The following is a 20,374-nucleotide window of genomic DNA, read 5'->3' as shown; positions in this document are numbered from 1 at the left end:
TGTTGTTGTTGTTTATGGGGCCATTCTATATAGTCTTTAGGGGCAGACAGCCTCCCCCGACACCAGAGATGTTTGTCCTCCTAGAATCCAAAATAGACTTTCCCAAGCCCCATCCCTGGAAACCCAAATGGACGAATCCATTGAACCTGGAAGATGGACTCTTCTGCCCCGTTCCCATCCCCCCAGGGGATGTTCCCAGGACCCATGACACTCCCCTAAGGCTCAATCCAAGCATACTAGGCTTCTGATATTGGAAAAGCCTGACCGGAGACTTAGTTCCTCTAGGTGCTAGAATGGACTCTTCTAGTTCCCTTTGCCCCAAATTTCTCAATAGCCCAGGGCGTTGGAGTTTCTGAGGTTTTGCCCTGAACTGAAATATAGTCTAACGAGGGAGGTCTCTGGGGCGACAAGCGGTGTTGGTTGGGCCAAACAAAGCGGGTTCACCGACTGCTTTCCTTATCCAACGTTCTTCATTCATTACCAGGTCCCCTTCTTGTTCAGGAAGAACTCAAAATCTGGTGGAAAGACTCGCAATTTGTATTTGATATCTATTTAATGGTATTACAGTTGCAACAACAACAAAAATAGCCACTGTATATTAGAAAGTAGTTAAATGCCAGAATATAGTTTAATCCTCCCGAGCTCTGTGACCTTGGGCATGTCATTCAACCTCTCTGGACGTCAGTTTTAACCTCTGCTTAATGGGAGTAGACTTGAATTACTGTTTCCTCAGCTCTGGGATACTAGGCTTCCGGACAAGTTAGGTCCCAACATCTCGGCGGCTAGAGAAGGGAAAGGAAGGAAGAAGGGAGGGGCAGGAGGTAGGGACGTCTCCCTGGAAGAAGATTTAAGGAGTCCGGGGGTGGAGGAGAAGGCGGGGGGTAAAAAAAGGGAACAGAAAGACGCTTGCGCAGTAAACACCTCACGCTCTCCCGCCCCTCCCAACTCCTTCTCTGCAGAAGGGAATTGCAGGAGCCGCTCCACCTATCCCAGCCCAGGCGAGTAACGACCCCTCCTTTCTCCTTCCTTCTACGGAACGTCGCCCTCCTCCTTTGCCCCCGACACCGGCCCAGTCGAGGGCGGGAGCAGGACTGGCCCTGCGAATCCGCGACGCCCGCGGGGGCGATCTACCCGCCCATTGGCCTCCGTCAACGTGAGTCCCGCCTCTGCAAGTCCACGCCCCCTCCGTCCTTCGCGTCCGTCCCTCCCTCCTGGGAGAGCCCCCGGATCCAATCGGTCCCTCACCCGGCCGAGCAGAGGGGGCGGTCCCACTGTACGTCAGCGAACTCCGCCCGTCGCTCGGGCAACGCCCCCACCCCTCCACTCCGAGCGGAAATAGCGGGGCTCTGGACCAATCGGAACCGCACGCCTTTGTCCAGGGACCAATAAGACAGACGGAGGGGCCGAGCCTGCGTCTGAGCGCCAGTAATTGCAGCCTATAGGCGGTCCCGAGAGCGCAGGCCGGAGGAGGCGAGGGGAGGGGCCGGGGGCGGAGCCGCGGCCTGCCCGCCCGCCCGCCCGCCCGCCAACCCGCCCTCCCCGCCCGCCCGCCCCCCGCCCCGGCCGGTTCGGCTTCTCAGTGCTGCCTGGGGTCCTTTCCTCCCGGTCCCCCCCGCGCCTGCCAGCCCCCGCTGTGCCGTGCCCTGCCGGGCCAGGCCTGGAGCCGACGCCACCGCCATCATGCCGGCCGTGTCCAAGGGCGATGGGATGCGGGGGCTCGCCGTGTTCATCTCCGACATCCGGAACTGTGAGAGCGCGGCCGGGGGAGATCGGGCAGAGGGGAGAGCTTTGAATTGAAGGGTTTGGGGGGCGTTACAGAGGGGCCCAAGGGTTAGAAATCCATTGCGTCCATAGAATGAGAGGCGAGAGAGGCCACCGGCGGGGGGAACTTAAGGGTGGGTTGGGAGCAATGGAGGGGCTTAGGGTGTCATAGTGTGCCTCTCGAGGTGACGACGCGGAGTGGTTAGAGGCGTCGCGGAGGGTCTTAATAGAGAGGAGATTAGTAAAGTCCCGGGAACAGGGCATAGAGGTGTCCCCTGGGAATGGAAGGAAGGCTGGGGGATCGTATTAGCGGTAGGGTTAGAGACATCCCTGTTGTAAATGGAAAAGGAAAAAGGTGCATGGGTGGGAGGGTGGGTGGGGGTACCCTGTGGGGAGGTAGAGTAGGAGAAGGCCAGAGAGGACTGGGAGGACGCGAAACACAGGAAACCTAAAAGGAACCGGGTTTGAGGGCCTGGGCGAGGGGGTGTCATAGAGGCCAAGGGGCTAGACAGGTCACGGAGGTGCTCAGCTGGCTCATAGAGAGGACTTGAGAATGATAGAAAGTCCCGGGGATTTGGGGAGGAGAGATGGGAACAAGGGAGACTCTCTGGGACCTTGGTGAGGCATAGAGGGGCTCCTGGATGGAGGATTGCTTAGGAGACGTGGCGGGCAGTGGAGAAGGGGCTAGAGGGGTTACTGAGGGGAGCACGGAGGAGAAGCGCTGCAGATGGAGAGTCTTGGGAGAACCCAAAACAGGGAGCTGGGGGGGCCTGGAAAGGAGAGGTCATTATAATGTCGGGACTTGGGGGAAGTGCCAGAAGAGAGAGAGCTCAGATCTCAAAGAAGGGGCCTGGGGGGGCCTTAGACATCCATGGGGAAGAGATCTGGAAAGCTGAGGAACATGGGGGGAAGCCTGGTTCCAGAGGGATCATGGGTTGGGGAGCAGGACAACCCTGAATCTGGAGTCCTCTCCTCTCTGACCACATCAACATGGGGACAGCCCTCACCAGCAGGAAGAATGGTCGTGACTATGGGAGGCCTGGCGCCAAGTCAGCTCCCAGCTCTTGGGAGCGGGTGTTGGTGTTTGGAGCTGCCAAGAGCTTCAGAGGCTGTATCCGCACAGACTCCCGGGTCAGCCGGGTTTCGGTTTGAGTTTGAGCGCTCCCATCCCCTTGCTTTGTGACCTTGAATGAGGGACTTCACCTCTCGGTTTCCTCATCTGTCAGGAGGGACTGCCAGCGGCATCTTCCTGAGGGGCTTGTGATGATAACCGAATGTGAGTGAGGCGTTTCACACATTCCAGGCACTAGATGTCTTGGCTCCTGTTTTTGTTACTTGGCCGAATCTGAGGGGCGGCCTCTGCAAGCGCCGAGGGATGATTTTAGAATTTAGCAGGTATGGGGTGATCTGGCACACAGTAGGTGCTCAGCGAGCAAGAAGGATGGAAGCTTGGGTGTCAAGTGGCAGAGGGAGGCTATGTTTGTTAGGAATGGGGTGGAGCATTGAGGGGCTGTGGGTTGTGTCGGGGGGCAGCTGTTAGAAGCATGTGTGTATTGCCTCTGACACCTACCTTGTGACCCTTGGCAAGTCATTCAACCTCTTGAAGGCTCCATTTTCTTGTCAGCTGACTCCATCGACCAGAACATCTTGCCTCTGAAGGTTCATTCATTCGTTCTCATTTGACAAATGCTGTTTGATCACTCCAGTGTGCCAGACACTTCTAGGGAGGAGGGCTACCACAGTTAACAGAAATCCTTGCCCCTTGGAGCACTCGTGCCAGGAGGGAGATTAAAATATAAACACAGAAAACTACAGGTGATGACTAGTGCTGTGAAGAAAAATATGGACGGAAAGAGGGGGATGGGAGCAGGATTGAGAAGGGGCAAGTGGTACAGATTTTGGAGGCCAGAGGGGTCCAGGCAGCGGAATGGTGTGTTCAAAGGTCCTGAGGTTGTTGCACACTTGGTGAGCGTTCAGATAAGACCGAGGGGGCTTGTGTGGTTGGAACCGAGAGAGGGAGGGTGGGAGAGGTGGGAGATTTAGACAGAGAAGGGACAGGGAGTGGGTAGGGCTTTGTGGGCCATGGGGAGTGCTTTGGACTTTCTCTGAAGCGAGGGTGGTGGGAAGGTTTTGAGCATGGGAGGGATGGGACCTGATTGATGTTTTAAAGTAGTTCCTCTGGCTGCTGGATAGAGAATAGACCCAAGGAAGTAGGAATGAAAGCAGGGAAAGAATTAGGGGGCTGTTGCAGGCATCCCTGCATGAGATGGTGATTTACTCGACTGGGGAGGGAAGGAAACCATGAGAAGCGTTTGGGTTAGAGATAGATCTTGGAGGATCTGCAAAGGGATTGGATGGTGGGGGTGGGGAAGGAAAGCGAAACAAGTGGGTGTCACCGCTGGACCCTAGAGGGAAGCCAGAAGATGGAGGAGAGACTCCGACTTGGGGGCAGTGGAGGTTGTTTAGACAGAAGAATCAGGACTGGAGAATCAGGGTGCCCCTTCTCCTTGGTTTTCTCATTGAGTGTATGTTGCGTGGCTGGTATGTTTCAAACCTTATCTTGGGTGCTGGGAACACAGTGGTAGATAGGACGGACTTGTCTGTACCCCCATGAACCTCCCGGCCCCAGAGGGAGACAGGAGCTGCCTAAAAATTCTAGCTGTCTGTCTCCCAAACACTTGTATGTGGATGTTCGTACAGCATCATTGATGACCCATAGCCAGAGAGCACAGACAAACCCAGGTGTCCACCAGCAGATGGATGGAAACACACAGTGTGGACGCCCACACCATGGAATACTATTCAGCCATCAAAAAGACTGAAGTACTGTAGAGGCTACAACATGGATGAACCTTGAAAACATCATTTTCAGCGGAAGAAGCGAGACATAAAAGGCTACATGTTGTAGGATTCCATTATATGGAACGTGCAGAAGAAGCCAATCCAGAGAATCAGAAAGTAGTTGAGTGACTGCCTAGGGCTAGGGGGTGGTGGAATGTGGAGTGACTTCTAGTGAGAACAGGGTTTCTTTAGGGGGTAATGAGAATGTTCTGGAGTTAGATGGTGGTGATAGATGGACAGCGGTGTGGATCTACTGAAGAAACCCCGTATGGCACTGCCAAGTGGTGAGCTGTGTGCTGTGTGAATGTATCTCAGCATGTCTTCAATTGAAGTGCAGTTGATATATAATATTGTGTTTGTTTTTGGTGTACAACAAAGTGGTTCAGTTAGACATATATGTATTTTGTTTGCATATTCTCTTCCACTGTGGTTGACTATAGTTCCCTGTGCTATACAGCAAATCCTTTTATTTCACGCATGCCACTGTTTGATGATACATTAAATTTATTTTCTTTATGTAGCATAAAGTCAGATCTGAATATATTACAAAGCATTCAGGGAGGTATATCTCATTGCCCCTCAGAAAGTCACGTGAAATTTCCTTTCAGAATTGATATTGACTTGTTTAAAAGCCCTATCCCGGCTCCTTTCTTGTTCTCATCAAAAATTTTATATTTATTTTATTTATTTGTTTGGCTGCACTGGGTCTTAGTTGCAGCATGTGGAATCTAGTTCCCCAAACAGGGATTGAACCCAGTCCCTTTGCATTGGGAGCTTGGAGTTTTAGCCACAAGATAACCACGGAAGTCCCCCATTTTTTTTTTTTTTAAGTGGGAAAAAGAAAAAGACTGTAGCTGTCCTAAGTCCAGTGCAGGAGAGGGCCATGGTGTCGGGAGAACAGGAGCTGTCTTGTTGCATTGCCCAGACAATGTGGAGGAGTTAGCCAGGCCAGAGGAAGGGGAGGCGAGCTCTGAAAGCAGAGGGACAGCACGTGCAAAGGTCCTGAGGCCCCGTCGAGACTCTCTAAGGTCTGTGTGGCTGGTGCAGAGAGGGATGCATATGACCGTGGGGAGGTGGGCAGAGGCCAGGATGGTGTTTGTCCTCAGAGCACTGGAGAGGGTTTCAAGCCCGAGTGAGGGGAAGAGGAGGGTCAGGGGGGCAGGTGGAGGACAGGAGAGTGGAGTCCTCCTGCTGGAGGATTGGCACAGTGGAGCTGGGAGGGAGGATTAGAAGGGGATGAAGGCAGGCTTTGAGGAGGAGCCAGGAAGGGCAAATTCTGCAGATAAGAAAGGGAGGGGTGAGGCCAGGCCCGGCCTACAGGCGTGGTCCTGTCTTGTCTGGAGTGGGAGTCTGGCCTCCAGACACTTATCTGCTGGGAGCTCCCTAAGGCAGGGGCTGGGCTGCCTCCTCTCTAGGGCCCCAGCCCTCCCCACGCCTGAGGAGAGTTCAGGTGATGGACGGGAAGTGGATGCTGGGCTGTCACAGTGCCCCGAGCTCTCCAGGTGGGCACATTTCACAACAAACTGTGACCCATCCTGCTTGTGGCAGTCTTCCCCAAACCCTGGAGTACAGGCCCCAGTCTGATTGTTCCCTGGGTCCCCAGTGCCACCTTCCTCAGGGCCTGGCCCGTGGGAACCCTTTTTAGGTATTTGCTGACTGACTGAATGAATGAACGGATCTATCTTTGTGAGCACTGATTGAGTGCCAGACACTCTTCTAAGTGATGAGACCACAGTGGTAAGCAGAAGTCCCCTCGCTGTGGTGCTCCCATTCTAGTGGGGAGATGGACCATCCCACAAGTAAATACACAGTGTTCAGCTGTTCAGAGTGCTGGGAAAAAATAAAGCAAGGAAGGGGTGTAGGGACAAGGTCAGGAATGGCGCTCTGGTATTGGCTGGTTGGAATCTCTCTCTCTGAGAAGGTGACATTGGAGCAAAATTTGGTGGGTGAATTGGCCCACAGAAATCTGGAAAGGACATTCTTTGTTGCACAGACAGCCTGTGCAAAGGCCCTGAGGCAGGACTGTGCTTGAGGAATAGGAATGTGGGGAGAGGGCGGGAGCTGTGGTCAGAGAGGGAACTAGTGGGTCCAGTCAGGACTTGGCTTTTACACTGGGCCAGATGGGAGCCAGGGAGGGATTCAGAGCGGTGAAGGAACAGGATTTGACTCAGCAGAAGGAATGAATCCCACTTTGGTGGTGCTCCAGCATCAGTATGTTAAAGGAACTGGCTTGATGCCGCCGACAGACAGACCCAGGCCTGCGTCCCCTTTCTCCCTCTCGCTGTGTTTTCTTGTGGCCTTGGTCCACAGTCACATTCAGCACCTCCCCTGTGTCAGGACAAGGGGCTTCCCAGGTGGTGCTAGTGGTAAAGAACCTGCCTGCCAATGCAGGAGATGCAAGAGACATGGGTTCGATCCCTGGGTCAGGAAGATCCCCTGGAGGAGGGCATGGGAACCCACTCCAGTATTCTTGCCTGGAGAATCCCATGGACAGGGGAGCCTGGCGGGCTACGGTCCATGGGGCTGCAAAGAGTCAGACACGACTGGAGCGACTGAGCACTGTATCAGGACTGCCCTGGTCCCTGGCCCTGATCTCGGGCCCCCATCCCTGCCCTGGGGGAACTAGTGTTCCCAGGCAGAGGCCCAGGTTTACAGAGCAGCACATGCCCCCTTCATGTATTGGGAAGCAGTTCAGGAGGTCTTTGCAGATGAGCTCAAGCCAGGGAATGACGGGGTGTGACTTGGTTGCTTAAGGAGAAAACTCTCTCTAGGGGAAGTTGAGGACTTTGATAACATCTAACCGGGGGCTTTCATATGGCAATCCACATATGTACATTTTTTTAAAGTTGTTGTTCAGTTAATGGGGTCGCAGAGAGTCGGACACAACTGAGCGACTGAACTGACTGACTGAACTGAGTCAGCGATGCTGTCTAACCATCTCATCCTCTGCCCTCTCCTTCTCCTTTTGCCTTCATCTTTTCCTAGCATCTGGAGTCTTTTCCACTGAGTCGGAAATTAACTATACTTCAGTTTTTCAATTGAGTTTTTTAATATATATAGATACACACACACACATATATATCCTTTGTCAGGTTCTTTTCCATTTTAGGATATTATAAGATATTGAGTATTCCTGTATACCACAGGAATTCCCTGTGGTATACAGTAGGCTCTTATTTATCTCTTTTATGTATAGTAGTGTGTATATGTTAATCCCTAACTCCTAATTTATCCCTCCCAACTTCCCAGCTATCCCCTTTGGTAACCTTAAATTTTTTTTATGTCTGTGAGTCTGTTTCTGTTCCGTAAAGAAGTTAGTTTGTATCATTTTTTAGATTCCACAGATAAGTGATATCATACGATACTTGTCTCATATATTTGTTACTTCACTTAAAATGACAATCTCGAGGTCCCTCCACATATAGACATTTAAATTTTCCAGGAGTCACATTAAAAATGTAAAATGGGGGAAATCAACTTTACCATGTTTTATTTCCTTTACCCCGGTATGGCCCAGATAGTATCTGAATGTGTAATCGATGTTTTTTCAGTGATTAATGATACAGTTTATGTTCCTTTCTCCACTCAGAAGCTCCGTTTTCATTGGAAATAACTTGCTCTGTCTGAATAGTTCATAAAACTTGTGGTTAAAAAGAAGCTTCACAAAAGGGTCCAAGTCGTTCCAAACATACTTTTCCATTAACTGAGTGGAGGATCAGTTTTTAATTTTTAACTTATTACAAGTAAATTAGGAATCCAGTCCCTCAGAGGCACCAGCCATATTTGGAGTGCCCAGTGGCCGCGTGTGGCCAGTGGCTCCCCTAGTGGACGAAGCGGGGACAGCACGTTGTGAACTTCACAGGGATCCAGACTCAACAGTCTCGTCTCCCAGAACCCTCTTTGAGGACTCGGGGCTGTCAGGACTTGTGTGGGAGACAGCAGGGCACATCCTAGTAGAGAGAAACATTTGTTCCTTTGTACTGTAAACAGCAGTTGTCTGGAAGGTACTGAAGGGCCTGGCAGTGAGGCGCCGGACAGTGCCTGGGTTACCTGATGGCTGTAAGAGCGTGACAGTCCCTTCATGGCAGTCAGGGTTGGTGAGGATCCCTTTGATGGCAGTGACAGCCGCACCCCAATGCCCCAGGTTACATTTTCAGGGAAGCTGCAACTGCCCCAGCCAGGAGTCCCCTGGTACATCTGGAGTGTTCAGCAGTCACCTGCCCTGGCCTGTAGCCAGACGGTGGCCTCGTTCCCTCCTGCACGGCCCTCACAGCAATAGCTGTGGGCAGAAGAGCTCCCCTGCCCTCCCATGGCTCCCCAGCAGCCATAGGGAACCCCGCAGTCTCCCCCACCTGCTGTGCTAGCCCCTGGGCTTTCACACGAGCTGACCTTTGTACCCCAAGCACACCTCCGCTTATTGCTGCTTGGTGCATTTCAGCCTCGTCCACTGAGCCTCAAATCCGAGGAGTGGGATTCCCTGGCAGTCCAGTGGTTAGGGCTCCACGCTTCCCCTGCAGGGGGCACGGGTTTGATCCCTCATCAGGAAGCTAAGATCCTGCATGCTCTGCTGTGCGGCCACCAAAAAAAAAACCAAGTATCCCAGGAGCTGGGCACCAGGAAGCTTTCTTCCTCCCACCTGATTCTAGCCTCCCAGCCCTCACCGTGTTTGCCTCTGTCAAAGTTTTCCACGTTATCTCTATCAGCCTCCCCTCCAATAAGGGAGCATTCCCAGGGCATAGCAGGGTCTGAGCCTGACCCAGGGAATGTTTGAGGATAAAGGAATCTCTTTAAAAAACACCCTGAAGTGCTTACATCCCTCCTCTGACAGGGAGCTCACCTCCTGTCTCAGGCTAGCCCTGAGTGATGAAAAATTTCTTCCGGCAGCCCAGCTCTGTCACAGCTGCCTTTAGCCCCTTTGTCCCATGCGTTACCCTCAGCAGCACCCAGGTGCTGTCTCTGGGCACCCGGACACTAAATATTTTCAGAGGTTATGTGCTCTTCCAGAATGCCCTTCCTCAGGGCTACAGAGCATTCTCTTTTGGAGACCTGATGTTTGTTCTTTCTGTGAATTCTTTTTTTATAGGGAAGTATATTGGTGATCCAAAAGACAATATCAAATAGATGTGGACAATTTAAAGACTTTTTAAAGTTTATTTTTAATTTTTACACATAGTAGCCACTGATGTTTTTTATTAAAGGAGTGAAATGTCCAACTATAGCATAATAAATGAATAATTCACTCAGCTGACTATCATAAATTCTTTTTTAAAAAATTTTTATTTATTTATTTGGCTGCGGTGGGTCTTAGTTGTGGTGTGCAGGCTTTGGGGTGAGTGGGCTTAGTTGCTCTGCTGCATGTCGGCGCTTAGTTCCCTGACCAGGGATTGAACCCGTGTCCTCTGCATTGGAAGGTGCATTCTTAACCACTGGACTGTGGGTAAGTCCCTTTATGTTTATTTATTTATTTGGCTGTACTGGGTCTTACTTGCAGCTCATATGATCTTTAGTTGCGGCCAGCAGGATCTAGTTCCCTGACCAGGTATCTAACCTGGTCCCTCTGTGTTGGGAGCGTGGATTCTAAGCCACTGGACCACCGAGGAAGTCCCAAGGAATTCCAGAATATTCTTTAAATTTTCCGTATCTGTTTGAAATTCTCTTCTATGTCACTGATATACTTAACTATAAAAACATGTTAATATATATTCCTATACAAATATATTTATATATTCACTTATAGGTATATATATCTATATATAGTGTACCTATAAAAAAGCTCACAGATCATAAGTGATGAATTTTGATGAAGCCATCATCAAAATCTGATGAAATTTCCGCAGCCAAACACAGCTGGGTAACTGGCCCCCAGATGCAGGAACAAACATCACCAGCTCCCCAACACACCCTGCTCACTGCTCAGTCATCCAACACCCTCGGTTAGTTTTGTCTGCTTCTTGAAGCTTTTAATAGAGGTGTAAGCAAAGGCCTTGAGTTTGGGTGAACTCCGGGAGTTGGTGATGGACAGGGAGGCCTGGCGTGCTGTGATTCATGGGGTCGTGGAGAGTCGGACACGACTGAGCGACTGAACTGAACTGAACTGAAGCAAAGGCCGGAGAGGGCTCTAGTGTCGGAAATGTAATTACCATTCAGGTTTGCATCTACCTGTGGTACAGGTTAGGCAGCCACTGTGTGGTACGTGGTCCATTTATAAAAACTGTTTTTTTTTTTTTTTTCTTTTCTGGTCCCTACAGAATAGCTTTAAGACAACTTAGAGTGAGAGAGGCACAGGCTGGGAGAAGGAACCGAGCATGCGCACCACGTGCGTGGGTGCCGGTCCCCGCCCCTGCCCCGCCCCCAGGGGAGGCGCTGTCCTGACCCCCGGGCCACCCTCCCCTGGGCACTCAGCAGCGTGGCTTAGTTCTCCCTGGTGAACTGCGCCTGGACTCGCCTCATCTTTCACGGCCCTCCTCAAATGTCCCCTCTTCTCGGCAGCCACCAGCAAGGCCCCACGAGTGCCCTCGTGACCTCCATCCACGCATACCTTGCTCAGGTGTGGGTGGGGGGTATGCAGCCTGCGCCCCACCGGGCCCGGAGGCCCTGGGGGAAGCTCAGAAGTGCCGGATCTCCCAGGCTTGGCCCCCCTCAGCCTGCCCCACAGGGCTTAGGAACCGTGTAATTAATAAATGAAACGTCAGATGGGCTCTGGGGCCACACAGGCGGATTCAGCCTCATCACCGCCCTTCATCGCCTGGGTCCCAGAGACCCTCCCCCCTCCCTGAGGACTGGGAGCGGGTCACTGTACCTCTTCAGGCACTTTATTTTTTCATGTCTTCTTGTCTTTCCTGAGCGCAGCCACTCAGTAAGCCTATGAAACATGGAGTCATTACTAGAAAAGTGGCCCACGCTCAGCCCTCAGGTGGTTCCCAGTGTGGTCTGGGGATGGGGCAGGCCCAGACACCACAGCAGCACTGACCCGGGCAGTGTGGGGAGCCCCGGGAAAGCCTGAGAGCACTCCTACCCAGAGTGTGAGCCGCAGGTGTGGTTTTCAGCTTCCTTGGGAGCCACATTTTTATTAAAAAGCAGAAAGGAATGGGCCAAATTAATGTATTTATGTAACTTGATACACTCTTGTTCAGTCGCTCAGTCGTGTCTGACTCTGCAACCCCGTGGGCTGCAGCATGCTAGGCTTCTTTGTCTTCCACTGTCTCTTGGAATTTGCTGAAATTCATGTCGAGTCTGTGATGCCATCCAACCATCTGATACTTTGTCACACCCCCTTCTCCTCCTGCCCTCAGTCTTTCCCAGCAACAGAGTCTTTACCAGTGAGTCAGCTCGTAGCATCAAGTGCCCAGAGTATTGGAACTTCAGTTTCAGCATCAGTCCCTCCAGTGAATATTCAGCATTGATTTCCTTTAGGATTGACTGGTTTGATCTCCTTGCTGTCCACGGGACTCTGAAGAGTCTTCTCCAGCACCACAATTTGAAAGCATCAATTCAACATGTAATCAGTATTTAGAATTTTTTTCATTTAAAGCCACTCTAATGGCAGAAAGTGAAGAGGAACTAAAGACCCTTTTGATGAAGGTGAAAGAGGAAAGCAAAAGAGCTGGCTTAAAAGTCAACATTCAAAAAACTAAGGTCATGGCGTCTGGTTACATCACTTCATGGCAAATAGATGGGGAAGAAATGGAAACAGTGGCCAATTTTTTCTTGGATTCCAAAATCACTGCAGACGGTGACCATAGCCATGAAATTAAAAGACACTTGCTCCTTGAAAGAAAAGCTATGACAAAACTAAATATTTGTATTAAAAAGCAGAGACATCACTTAGCTGACAAAAGCTGGTCTAGTCGAAGCTGTGGTTTTTCCAGTAGTCATGTATGGATGTGAGAGTTGGACCATAAAGAAGGTTGAGCTCCAAAGAATTGATGATTTCGAACTGTGGTGTTGGAGAAGACTCTTGAGTCCCTTGGACTGTAGGGAGATTCAAGCAGTCCATCCTAAAGAAAATCAACCCTGAATATTCCTTGGAAGGACTGATGCTGAAGCTGAAGCTCCACTACTTTGGCCACCTGATGCGAAGAGCCAATTCATTAGAAAAGACCCTAATGCTGGGAAAGATTGAGGGCAGGAGAAGGAGGTGATAGAGGATGAGATGGTTGGATGGCATCACTGACTCAATGGACATGAGTGTGAGCAAACTCCCGGAGATAGTTGAAGGACAGGGAAGCCTGATGTGCTGCAGTCCATGGGGTTGTAAAGAGTCAGATACAACTTAGCAACTGAACAACAATAATTAATAATTTGCATTGAGAGAGTTTACATTCCTATTTTCCCCCACACTGAGTCTTCTAAATGTGTCTTTGCCACTCATTTCAGTTGAGAACAGCCGCCTTTTAGGTGCTCGAGAGCTGCCTGGCTGACAGCTGCCATATTGGACAAGGCTGCTCTAGCATCTGCTTAGAACTGATCTGGAGGTGCTGATCAAAGGGGGCTTCCTGAAGGAGCTGACAGCTGAAGCGGGGCTTATGGGAGCTTCCCTGGAAGTTGGGGGTAGTTGGTGAGGCAGGATTTCTGAAGAGAAGGAGAGGACATACTCTTCCTTGATCCTTCACTCATTCATTCATTTGAACCTCCTAGTGGCCTGGGCACAAGCCATGGGTCAGCGCAGTCTCCACCCTTCAGATGTTTAATACTTATTTTTATTTATTTGACTGCACCAGGTCTTAGTTGCAGCATGTGGGATCTAGTTCCCTGACCAGGGACCGAACCCAGGCCCCCTGCATTGGGAGCTTGGAGCCTTGGCCACTAGACCACCAGGGAAGTCCTGACCTGACTGCTGTATGCTGGGCACTGTTCTAGAAACTCCCTCATGATGGCTTGTAATGAAGATGGAACCGAGGTTTGACAGTAGAGATAGATGGTTATGTAATGTGACCTGTGCCAGGGAAGACATTTTTAAAATGAGGAAACAGAGGAATAAAGCATTGCCTTTAAAGAACTGGCCAGGAAAGGCCGTGTGGAGGAGGTGCCAAGAGCTGAGACCTAAATGAAGAGACGAGAATTGGACAGATGGGCATAGCAGGTGCAAAGGCCCTGGAGGTGGGAGGGCATTGGAGTGACCCTGGAACTGGCGGAGGCCTGCCAGGCCAGACACCCAGCGAAATGTGAGGGGTGACCAGGGCAGGGCCAGAGGGCTTGCTAGCACCGGGGTGGAGTCCCCGCCCTGGGAAGCAGGGAGGCTGCTGCAGTGATCCAGGTGGGCGGGCATGGGGTCTGGACAAGATGGTCATGGTGGAGGTTGTCTGGGCTCGTGTTCTGAAGGTCGAACAAAGAGGACGTGGTGACGACTTGAGTGAAGGGGTGAGGACACCCAGGTTTCTCTGCTCGGAGGAGCTGAGTGAGCGTTGAAGCCTGCCAAGGGTGCGATGGTGAAGTCTGGCTCGAGTGGAACTGGGAGGCTGGAGGAGGGACACAGACGGTGGTGGGGGCGGCCGAGACTGGGTCACTGTCTAGTCGGATTGTGGTCCGATGGGGACTCCTGGGCATCAAGGAGCACAGAGGCTAGGTCCCGGGGAGGCCCTCTCGAGTCCGCCTCTGGGTGGATCTCGTCAGAAGAGTAGGGATGTTGCAGACGGACGTGTAGCAGGGAGGGAGGAAGTGGGTCTGTGGGCCAGGCTTCGGGGATGGGATGGGGTATGGAGAGAACTGGCAGGTTGTGAGGAGGGACCAGGTGACAGCAGGGGAGGGCAGCAGGGAGCTCAGGACGCAAGGCCTGGTGAACGAGTAAAATTAGGAAGCTGGGGGCAGAGGAGGTTTTCAGGAGATGCTGAGCTCAGTGGGGATGTAGGTTGAGGGTGCCAGGGGTCGGCTTGAGGGCGGCCGATCTCTTCACTCATTCATTCGTCACACATTCTCTGCCAGGGTCTTATTTCAGCTGGGGGCTGATGCAGAGCCATGGATGCGATGGGAACAGCAGGAGGAAGAAGGGAGGGGGTCGGGGATTGCCTCAGAGTGTGTGCCAGGCTTTTCCCCTGGGTGGTAGGGACCCGTGAGTGAAGGGTCTCACCTCCCTGAAGCTCCCATATAGAGATGGAGTCCCAGGCCTGACTTCAGCCCCCAGACCGGGACCCCAGCATAGAGAGAATCCGCCCTTCCGCATGGAAGGGTCCTGGCCCGGAAAGTGAGGGCAGGCAGCGCAACTCTCTGAGACCCTCCTCACCTGCCCTGCCTTCTCCTCCCCAGGTAAGAGCAAGGAGGCAGAGATTAAAAGAATCAACAAGGAACTGGCCAACATCCGCTCCAAGTTCAAGGGTAGGCTGGGGGCCTGTCTCCTGGGTCTGTGGGAGGAGTGGGCTGGGGGCTGGAATACCCAGGACTTGTAAGTATGATCCTTTCTCACTTTTGTCACTCTGTTCTCCTTCCTCTGATCCCAGGGGACAAAGCCTTGGATGGCTACAGCAAGAAAAAGTATGTGTGTAAACTGCTCTTCATCTTCCTGCTTGGCCACGACATTGACTTTGGGCACATGGAGGCCGTGAACCTGCTGAGCTCCAACAAGTACACGGAGAAGCAGATTGTGAGTCTGAGGAGGAGGGGCCGGGGGTCTGGACCCCGGGGTCTGAGGGAGGAGGGGCCGGGGGCGGGACCCACGGTTCTGAGCCGGGAGGGTCTGGGGGCTGGACCCCTGGGTCTGAGGAGGAGGGGCCGGGGGCGGGACCCCCGGGTCTGAGGAGGAGGGGCCGGGCGTCTGGACTTCTGGGTCTGGGCAGGAGGGGCCGGGGGCTGGACCCCGGGGTCTGAGGAGGAGGGTCTGGGGGCTGGACCCCTGGGTCTGAGTCGGGAGGGTCTGGGGGCCGGGACCCCCGGTTCTAAGCCGGGAGGGTCTGGGGGCTGGACCCCTGGGTCTGAGGAGGAGGGGCCGGGGGCGGGACCCCTGGGTCTGAGGAGGAGGGGCCGGGCTTCTGGACCTCTGGGTCTGGGGAGGAGGGGCCGGCGGCTGGACCCCGGGGTCTGAGGAGGAAGGTCTGGGGGCTGGACCCCTGGGTCTGAGTCGGGAGGGTCTGGGGGCTGGGACCCCTGGGTCTGAGCCGGGAGGGTCTGGGGGCCGGGACCCCTGGGTCTGAGGAGGAGGGGCCGGGGGCGGGACCCCTGGGTCTGAGCCGGGAGGGTCTGGGGGCCGGGACCCCTGGGTCTGAGCCGGGAGGGCCTGGGGGCCGGAACCCCTGGGTCTGGGGAGGAGGGGCCGGGGACTGGATCCCAGGGTCTGAGGAGGAGGGGCCGGGCGTCTGGACCTCTGGGTCTGGGGAGGAGGGGCTGGGAGCGGGACCCCGGGGTCTGGGCCGGAAGGGGCCACCTAGGTAGCCCGCAGGGCTGAGGTCCGTTAGCCTCAGGGCCCAGCCCCCCTCCTCCCGCCGCCAGGGCTACCTGTTCATCTCGGTTCTGGTGAACTCCAACTCCGAGCTGATCCGGCTCATCAACAATGCCATCAAGAACGACCTGGCCAGCCGCAACCCCACCTTCATGTGCCTGGCCCTGCACTGCATCGCCAACGTGGGCAGCCGCGAGATGGGCGAGGCCTTCGCCGCTGACATCCCTCGCATCTTGGTGGCGGGGTGAGGCGCTGGGGACCCAGCTGGTGGGGCGGGCTAGACAAGACCCAGCCCAGTCTGAGGGTCCGAGAGGTTGTGTAGCCTGCCCAGGTCTCCCAGCCAGGACATGGGGGTCACGCTGGGCTTGGTGACAGCCCCGTGGTGGTCTCTTGCCATCTCACCAGTCCCACTTGGCCTGTAAGGCAGCTCCCCAACAAAGCCAGTGGGATGTCTGTCTAATTGATCTTTTTTCTTTTTTCCATATTTATAAATTATTGTTTATATACCATAAGAAAAAATAAGGTCAAAAGTACAGTTAAAAAAAGCAGAAATTTGTTACTATTTATTAATAACTTACTATTCTTGGTAAGAACTAGAAAAATATATTGTCCCAAATGAGAAGTTATCAAAAGGCTTGGAGAGTTTCTTAGGCATTTTCCTTTGACTCTCATACAACCTTGGTTACCATGTAGTATAAGATAAACCAATGCAAAGGGAGTGAAATAACCTTTTTATAAAAATAATAGGAAGCACAGGTCTAGTAATGAGAAACACTGGAAATAAATATAATGATAGTGTTAGTTGCTCAGTCACGTCTGACTCTTGGCGACCCTGTGGACTGTAGCCCGCCAGGCTCCTCTGTCCGTGGAACTCTCCAGCAAGGATACTGGAGTGGGTAGCCATCCTGCAAAATGAATTAAATGACTTTCTGCTCACAGGAATGAAGGGGCTATCACTGAATGTGATAAAACTTGCAGAATTTCTGATTGACCTTTAACATCTGGTAAAGAAGAGGCAATGACCTTAAATTATGTTGGTGACAGCCTTCCAGCACTTTTGCCCCTTCTCCATTCATTCATTCAGCAATCATCTGTTGGGCATCCATGTGTGAGGCGCCGTGCTCATTGCTGGGGACGTAGCCATGACCAGAGGCAGGCATGCTCATCATCCTCCCGCTGTTCACGGTCCAGAAGTGGGGGATAGACATTGAATGAATGATTGCAGGATGAAACGTATTACTTCCTCTCAGAACCCTGCTGTGGGGCACAGGAGCCTAAGGGAATCTAGTGGGAGCATCTGAAGTAGGCTGGGCGTCGGAGGGCTTCTCAGAGGAAGTGGCATTAGGTTGAGACCTGGGTGAGGAGGAGGAGTTGGCTGTGGAAAAAGGAAAGGCATGAAGGGCAGTGATCAGCCTGTGATCTTTCTGAAGGAGGAGGGCATTGAGCAATTATTTCTTGAGCACCTGCAAAGTCCCGGGCTCTGTTCTGGGTGTTGGGAGGCAGCAGGGAGCTGGGGGAACAGTTGTCCCCACCCTCAGGGAGCTGGCATCTGAGAGGGGCTCCAAAGAGCAAACACATAGTCAGAGAAGTGAATTGAGTTCAGACAGTGACAGCTACACTGAAGAAAACAAAACAGGTGGCAGGATGAGAGGATGGCTACTTAAGTCAGACTCATCAGGGAGGGTGTCTACACGGAGGAGCCATGTAATTGGAGGCTGGAATGAGGAGGCAAAGACAATCAGAAGTATCGGAGAAAGTGTTCCAAGCAAAAGGAGCAGTAAGTGCAAAGGCCCTGGGGTAGGCATGCGCTTTGTATTGGGTTGGCCAAAACGTTTGCTTGGGTTTTTCCATAGTGATGTTTGGATTTTATTCTGATCCAAATGGGAAGCAGTTGGTGTGTTTTGAGCAGGTAAAACCATCGGTGTTTTGAACTGGATTTTGCTTAGGGCATTTGCTGAACTGAGTGAACCTGGGTATTGGTTTTGGGGGCCCTGCAGCCTCTGGGAACAGAAGACAAAGCTTGTTCAAGCAGAGGCTCCAGAGGCCACACTTCAAAGTGAGGGTGACCTAGAAATAAATCCCCTTAGGGACTATAGGCAGAGTTACCCCTTTCAAGTCTTGGCGTGGAACAAGCCACAACACTAGTTTTCAGCCTGATTTTCCATTTCCTGGATCATCCATAGATCCGTAAGCCAAGCTTTAAAGTGATACACACTGCTAGTACCCTAGTGCCTGACAGATGCAAACAAGTCTTTTTCTGGAGAAAGCCACCTTCACCACAAGCCTCTGTGATTTCCCTAGATGAAGCTCCAAGTTACATGAGAAGCTCACAGTTGAAAATCACTACATGCAGGCTGCAAGGCGCCATGAAGGAGAGCCAGCAAAATAACAGTTGAATTGGAGTTTTCAGGGAATTCCGTGGTGGTCCAGTGGCTAGGACTCAGCATTGTCACTGCCGAGGGCCCAGATTCAATCCCTGGTTGGGGAACTAAGATCTCACAAGCCATGTGATACAGCCCAAAAAAGAATCGGGAGTTTTCATAAAGAAAATAAATGGTTTAGTTTAGCAGCAGAGTAGACAGAACCAAAGCAAGGATTGGAAATAGGCAGAGGAACTGGACACATTAATCAGAATGCAGCCCAGAGAAGCAAAGAGATGGAAATGTTTAAGAGAGGCTAAGAGTCAAGGGAGATAAAGTCTAACAACACCGTTTAGAGTTCTAGAAGGAGAAAAGGGAGAGAATCATAACAGAGGCAGTGTTTGAACAGATGACAGCTAAGAAGATACAAGAATCAATGAAAGAGTTTGATCCTAAGAATCAGATAGCCTAGAGACTGTAGGGGCGCCAGGCCTCCTCCGAGCTCCTCCCACACACAGGCCCACCTGCCTCGGGGCCTCCACAGGCTCTTGGCTGTGCCGGGAACATCTGTGTAGATTTGTAGTGTTTTCTGTCAGTTTTCTGTTCACCTGGTGCCTTATCAGTGAGGCTTTCGTCCTAAACACCATCCCCAGAGCTCCTGCGCTAGCTGGCCCTGGAGCATTGAACCTGGACGGTATCTGCTGTAGGATGGGGCTGCCTTCGCAAGAACGTAAGCTCTCTGAGGACACACTTTGGGCCAATTTGTCCACCACTCTGTCCAGTATTCTTGCCCGGAAAATCCCACGGACAGCGGAGTCTGGCGGGCTACAGTCCATAGGGTTGCCACAGTGCCGACAGGAGTGCCCGGTGCCCAGGTGCTCAGATGGGCAGATGGTAACTGAGTGGAGGCGCAGAGCCACGCTCGCCCTGCCTGACCCCGTGGGGTTACTGAGATGCAACCCATTTTGCAGAGGAAGAAATGGAGGCCCGGCGGGCAGCGAGGGCAGCCCCAGATGGGTTCCTGGGGCCACTGGGCTCTTGCCGCCTCTCGCTGGACACCCTTCCTGGAAGGAGTGAGAGGAGGAGGGGGGTCGGCAGGGCTGGGGTCGCGCTGAGCCCCCACCCCCACCCCACTCTGTGTCCCCACAGGGACAGCATGGACAGCGTGAAGCAGAGCGCGGCCCTGTGCCTGCTGCGGCTCTACAAGGCCTCGCCTGACCTGGTGCCCATGGGCGAGTGGACGGCCCGCGTGGTGCACCTGCTCAATGACCAGCACATGGTGAGGCCCCTGCCCCCAAGACCCGCCCCACCCTGCGCATCCCCCGAATGCCTGAGGCCCCCTGCCTCTCTCCCCGACACCACACCCTCCTGGCTGCCCAGGGAGCCTGTCCAGTGTCCCAAACATCCATCACTCACCCCGCCCCTCAGAAAAAAATCCAGCCTCTGTTTCTGACACCCAGAGGTTTCCCCCACGTCCCAGCGCCTGCCCAGCCAGCATAGAGACTGGACCTCTGTCCCCTCCCCCGATGCTCCAGTCCCCCGAGGGCCCTGAGCTGCCTCTCTCCTGCCCCCACAGGGCGTGGTCACAGCCGCTGTCAGCCTCATCACCTGTCTCTGCAAGAAGAACCCGGATGACTTCAAGACGTGCGTTTCCCTGGCCGTGTCTCGCCTAAGCCGGGTATGTGTGGTGTCTGCGCCGACTGCGGGAAGGTGACCCTGGTGTGCCTGTCCCCTGGGCACCCCTCTGGTCCCCCTCGCTCTCCCTGAGAGACCACCCAGCCCGGCGATTAAGAATGCAGACTCAGAGCTGAGTTCATCCCTGCTTGGCCACTTCCTGGCTGTGTGGCCCTAGGAAAGTGGCGTCACCTCTCTGGGCCTCGTTGGTCTCATCTGTTTGAAGGGGATAATTCCAGGTGCCTGCCTCACAGCATAGCCCTCTTGTTTCCTTCCGGTTCTTCTCCTGCTTTTCCTTCTCATGCGTCTTTCTTTCCCTCCTTTCTGCTCCTCACCACCTTCGCCCCTATTCTGGGCACATGCCCCGAGG

The 20,374-nt window shown here is 53.1% G+C and overlaps 1 protein-coding gene across 1 annotated transcript in view; it reads left to right on the top strand.

Moving 5' to 3' along the window:
- Positions 1 to 1,529: 1,529 nt before the first annotated feature.
- Positions 1,530 to 20,374, top strand: part of AP2A1 (adaptor related protein complex 2 subunit alpha 1) — a 28,128-nt gene continuing 9,283 nt past the window's right edge. Inside the window, exons 1-6 of the mRNA XM_088829894.1 lie at positions 1,530 to 1,747; positions 14,845 to 14,913; positions 15,036 to 15,178; positions 16,021 to 16,214; positions 19,480 to 19,609; positions 19,907 to 20,008. Coding sequence (XP_088686020.1) covers positions 1,681 to 1,747; positions 14,845 to 14,913; positions 15,036 to 15,178; positions 16,021 to 16,214; positions 19,480 to 19,609; positions 19,907 to 20,008 — 705 coding nt within the window. The 5' untranslated portion in view covers positions 1,530 to 1,680. The remainder of the gene's footprint in view (positions 1,748 to 14,844; positions 14,914 to 15,035; positions 15,179 to 16,020; positions 16,215 to 19,479; positions 19,610 to 19,906; positions 20,009 to 20,374) is intronic.

This window comes from Moschus berezovskii, chromosome 22, assembly GCF_049115385.1.
Source record: "Moschus berezovskii isolate FMDL1 chromosome 22, NW_MosBer_1.0, whole genome shotgun sequence".
NCBI lineage: Eukaryota > Metazoa > Chordata > Mammalia > Artiodactyla > Moschidae > Moschus > Moschus berezovskii.
The sequence above is the reverse complement of the archived record's forward strand: the minus strand, read 5'-3'. Positions and strand labels throughout refer to the sequence as shown.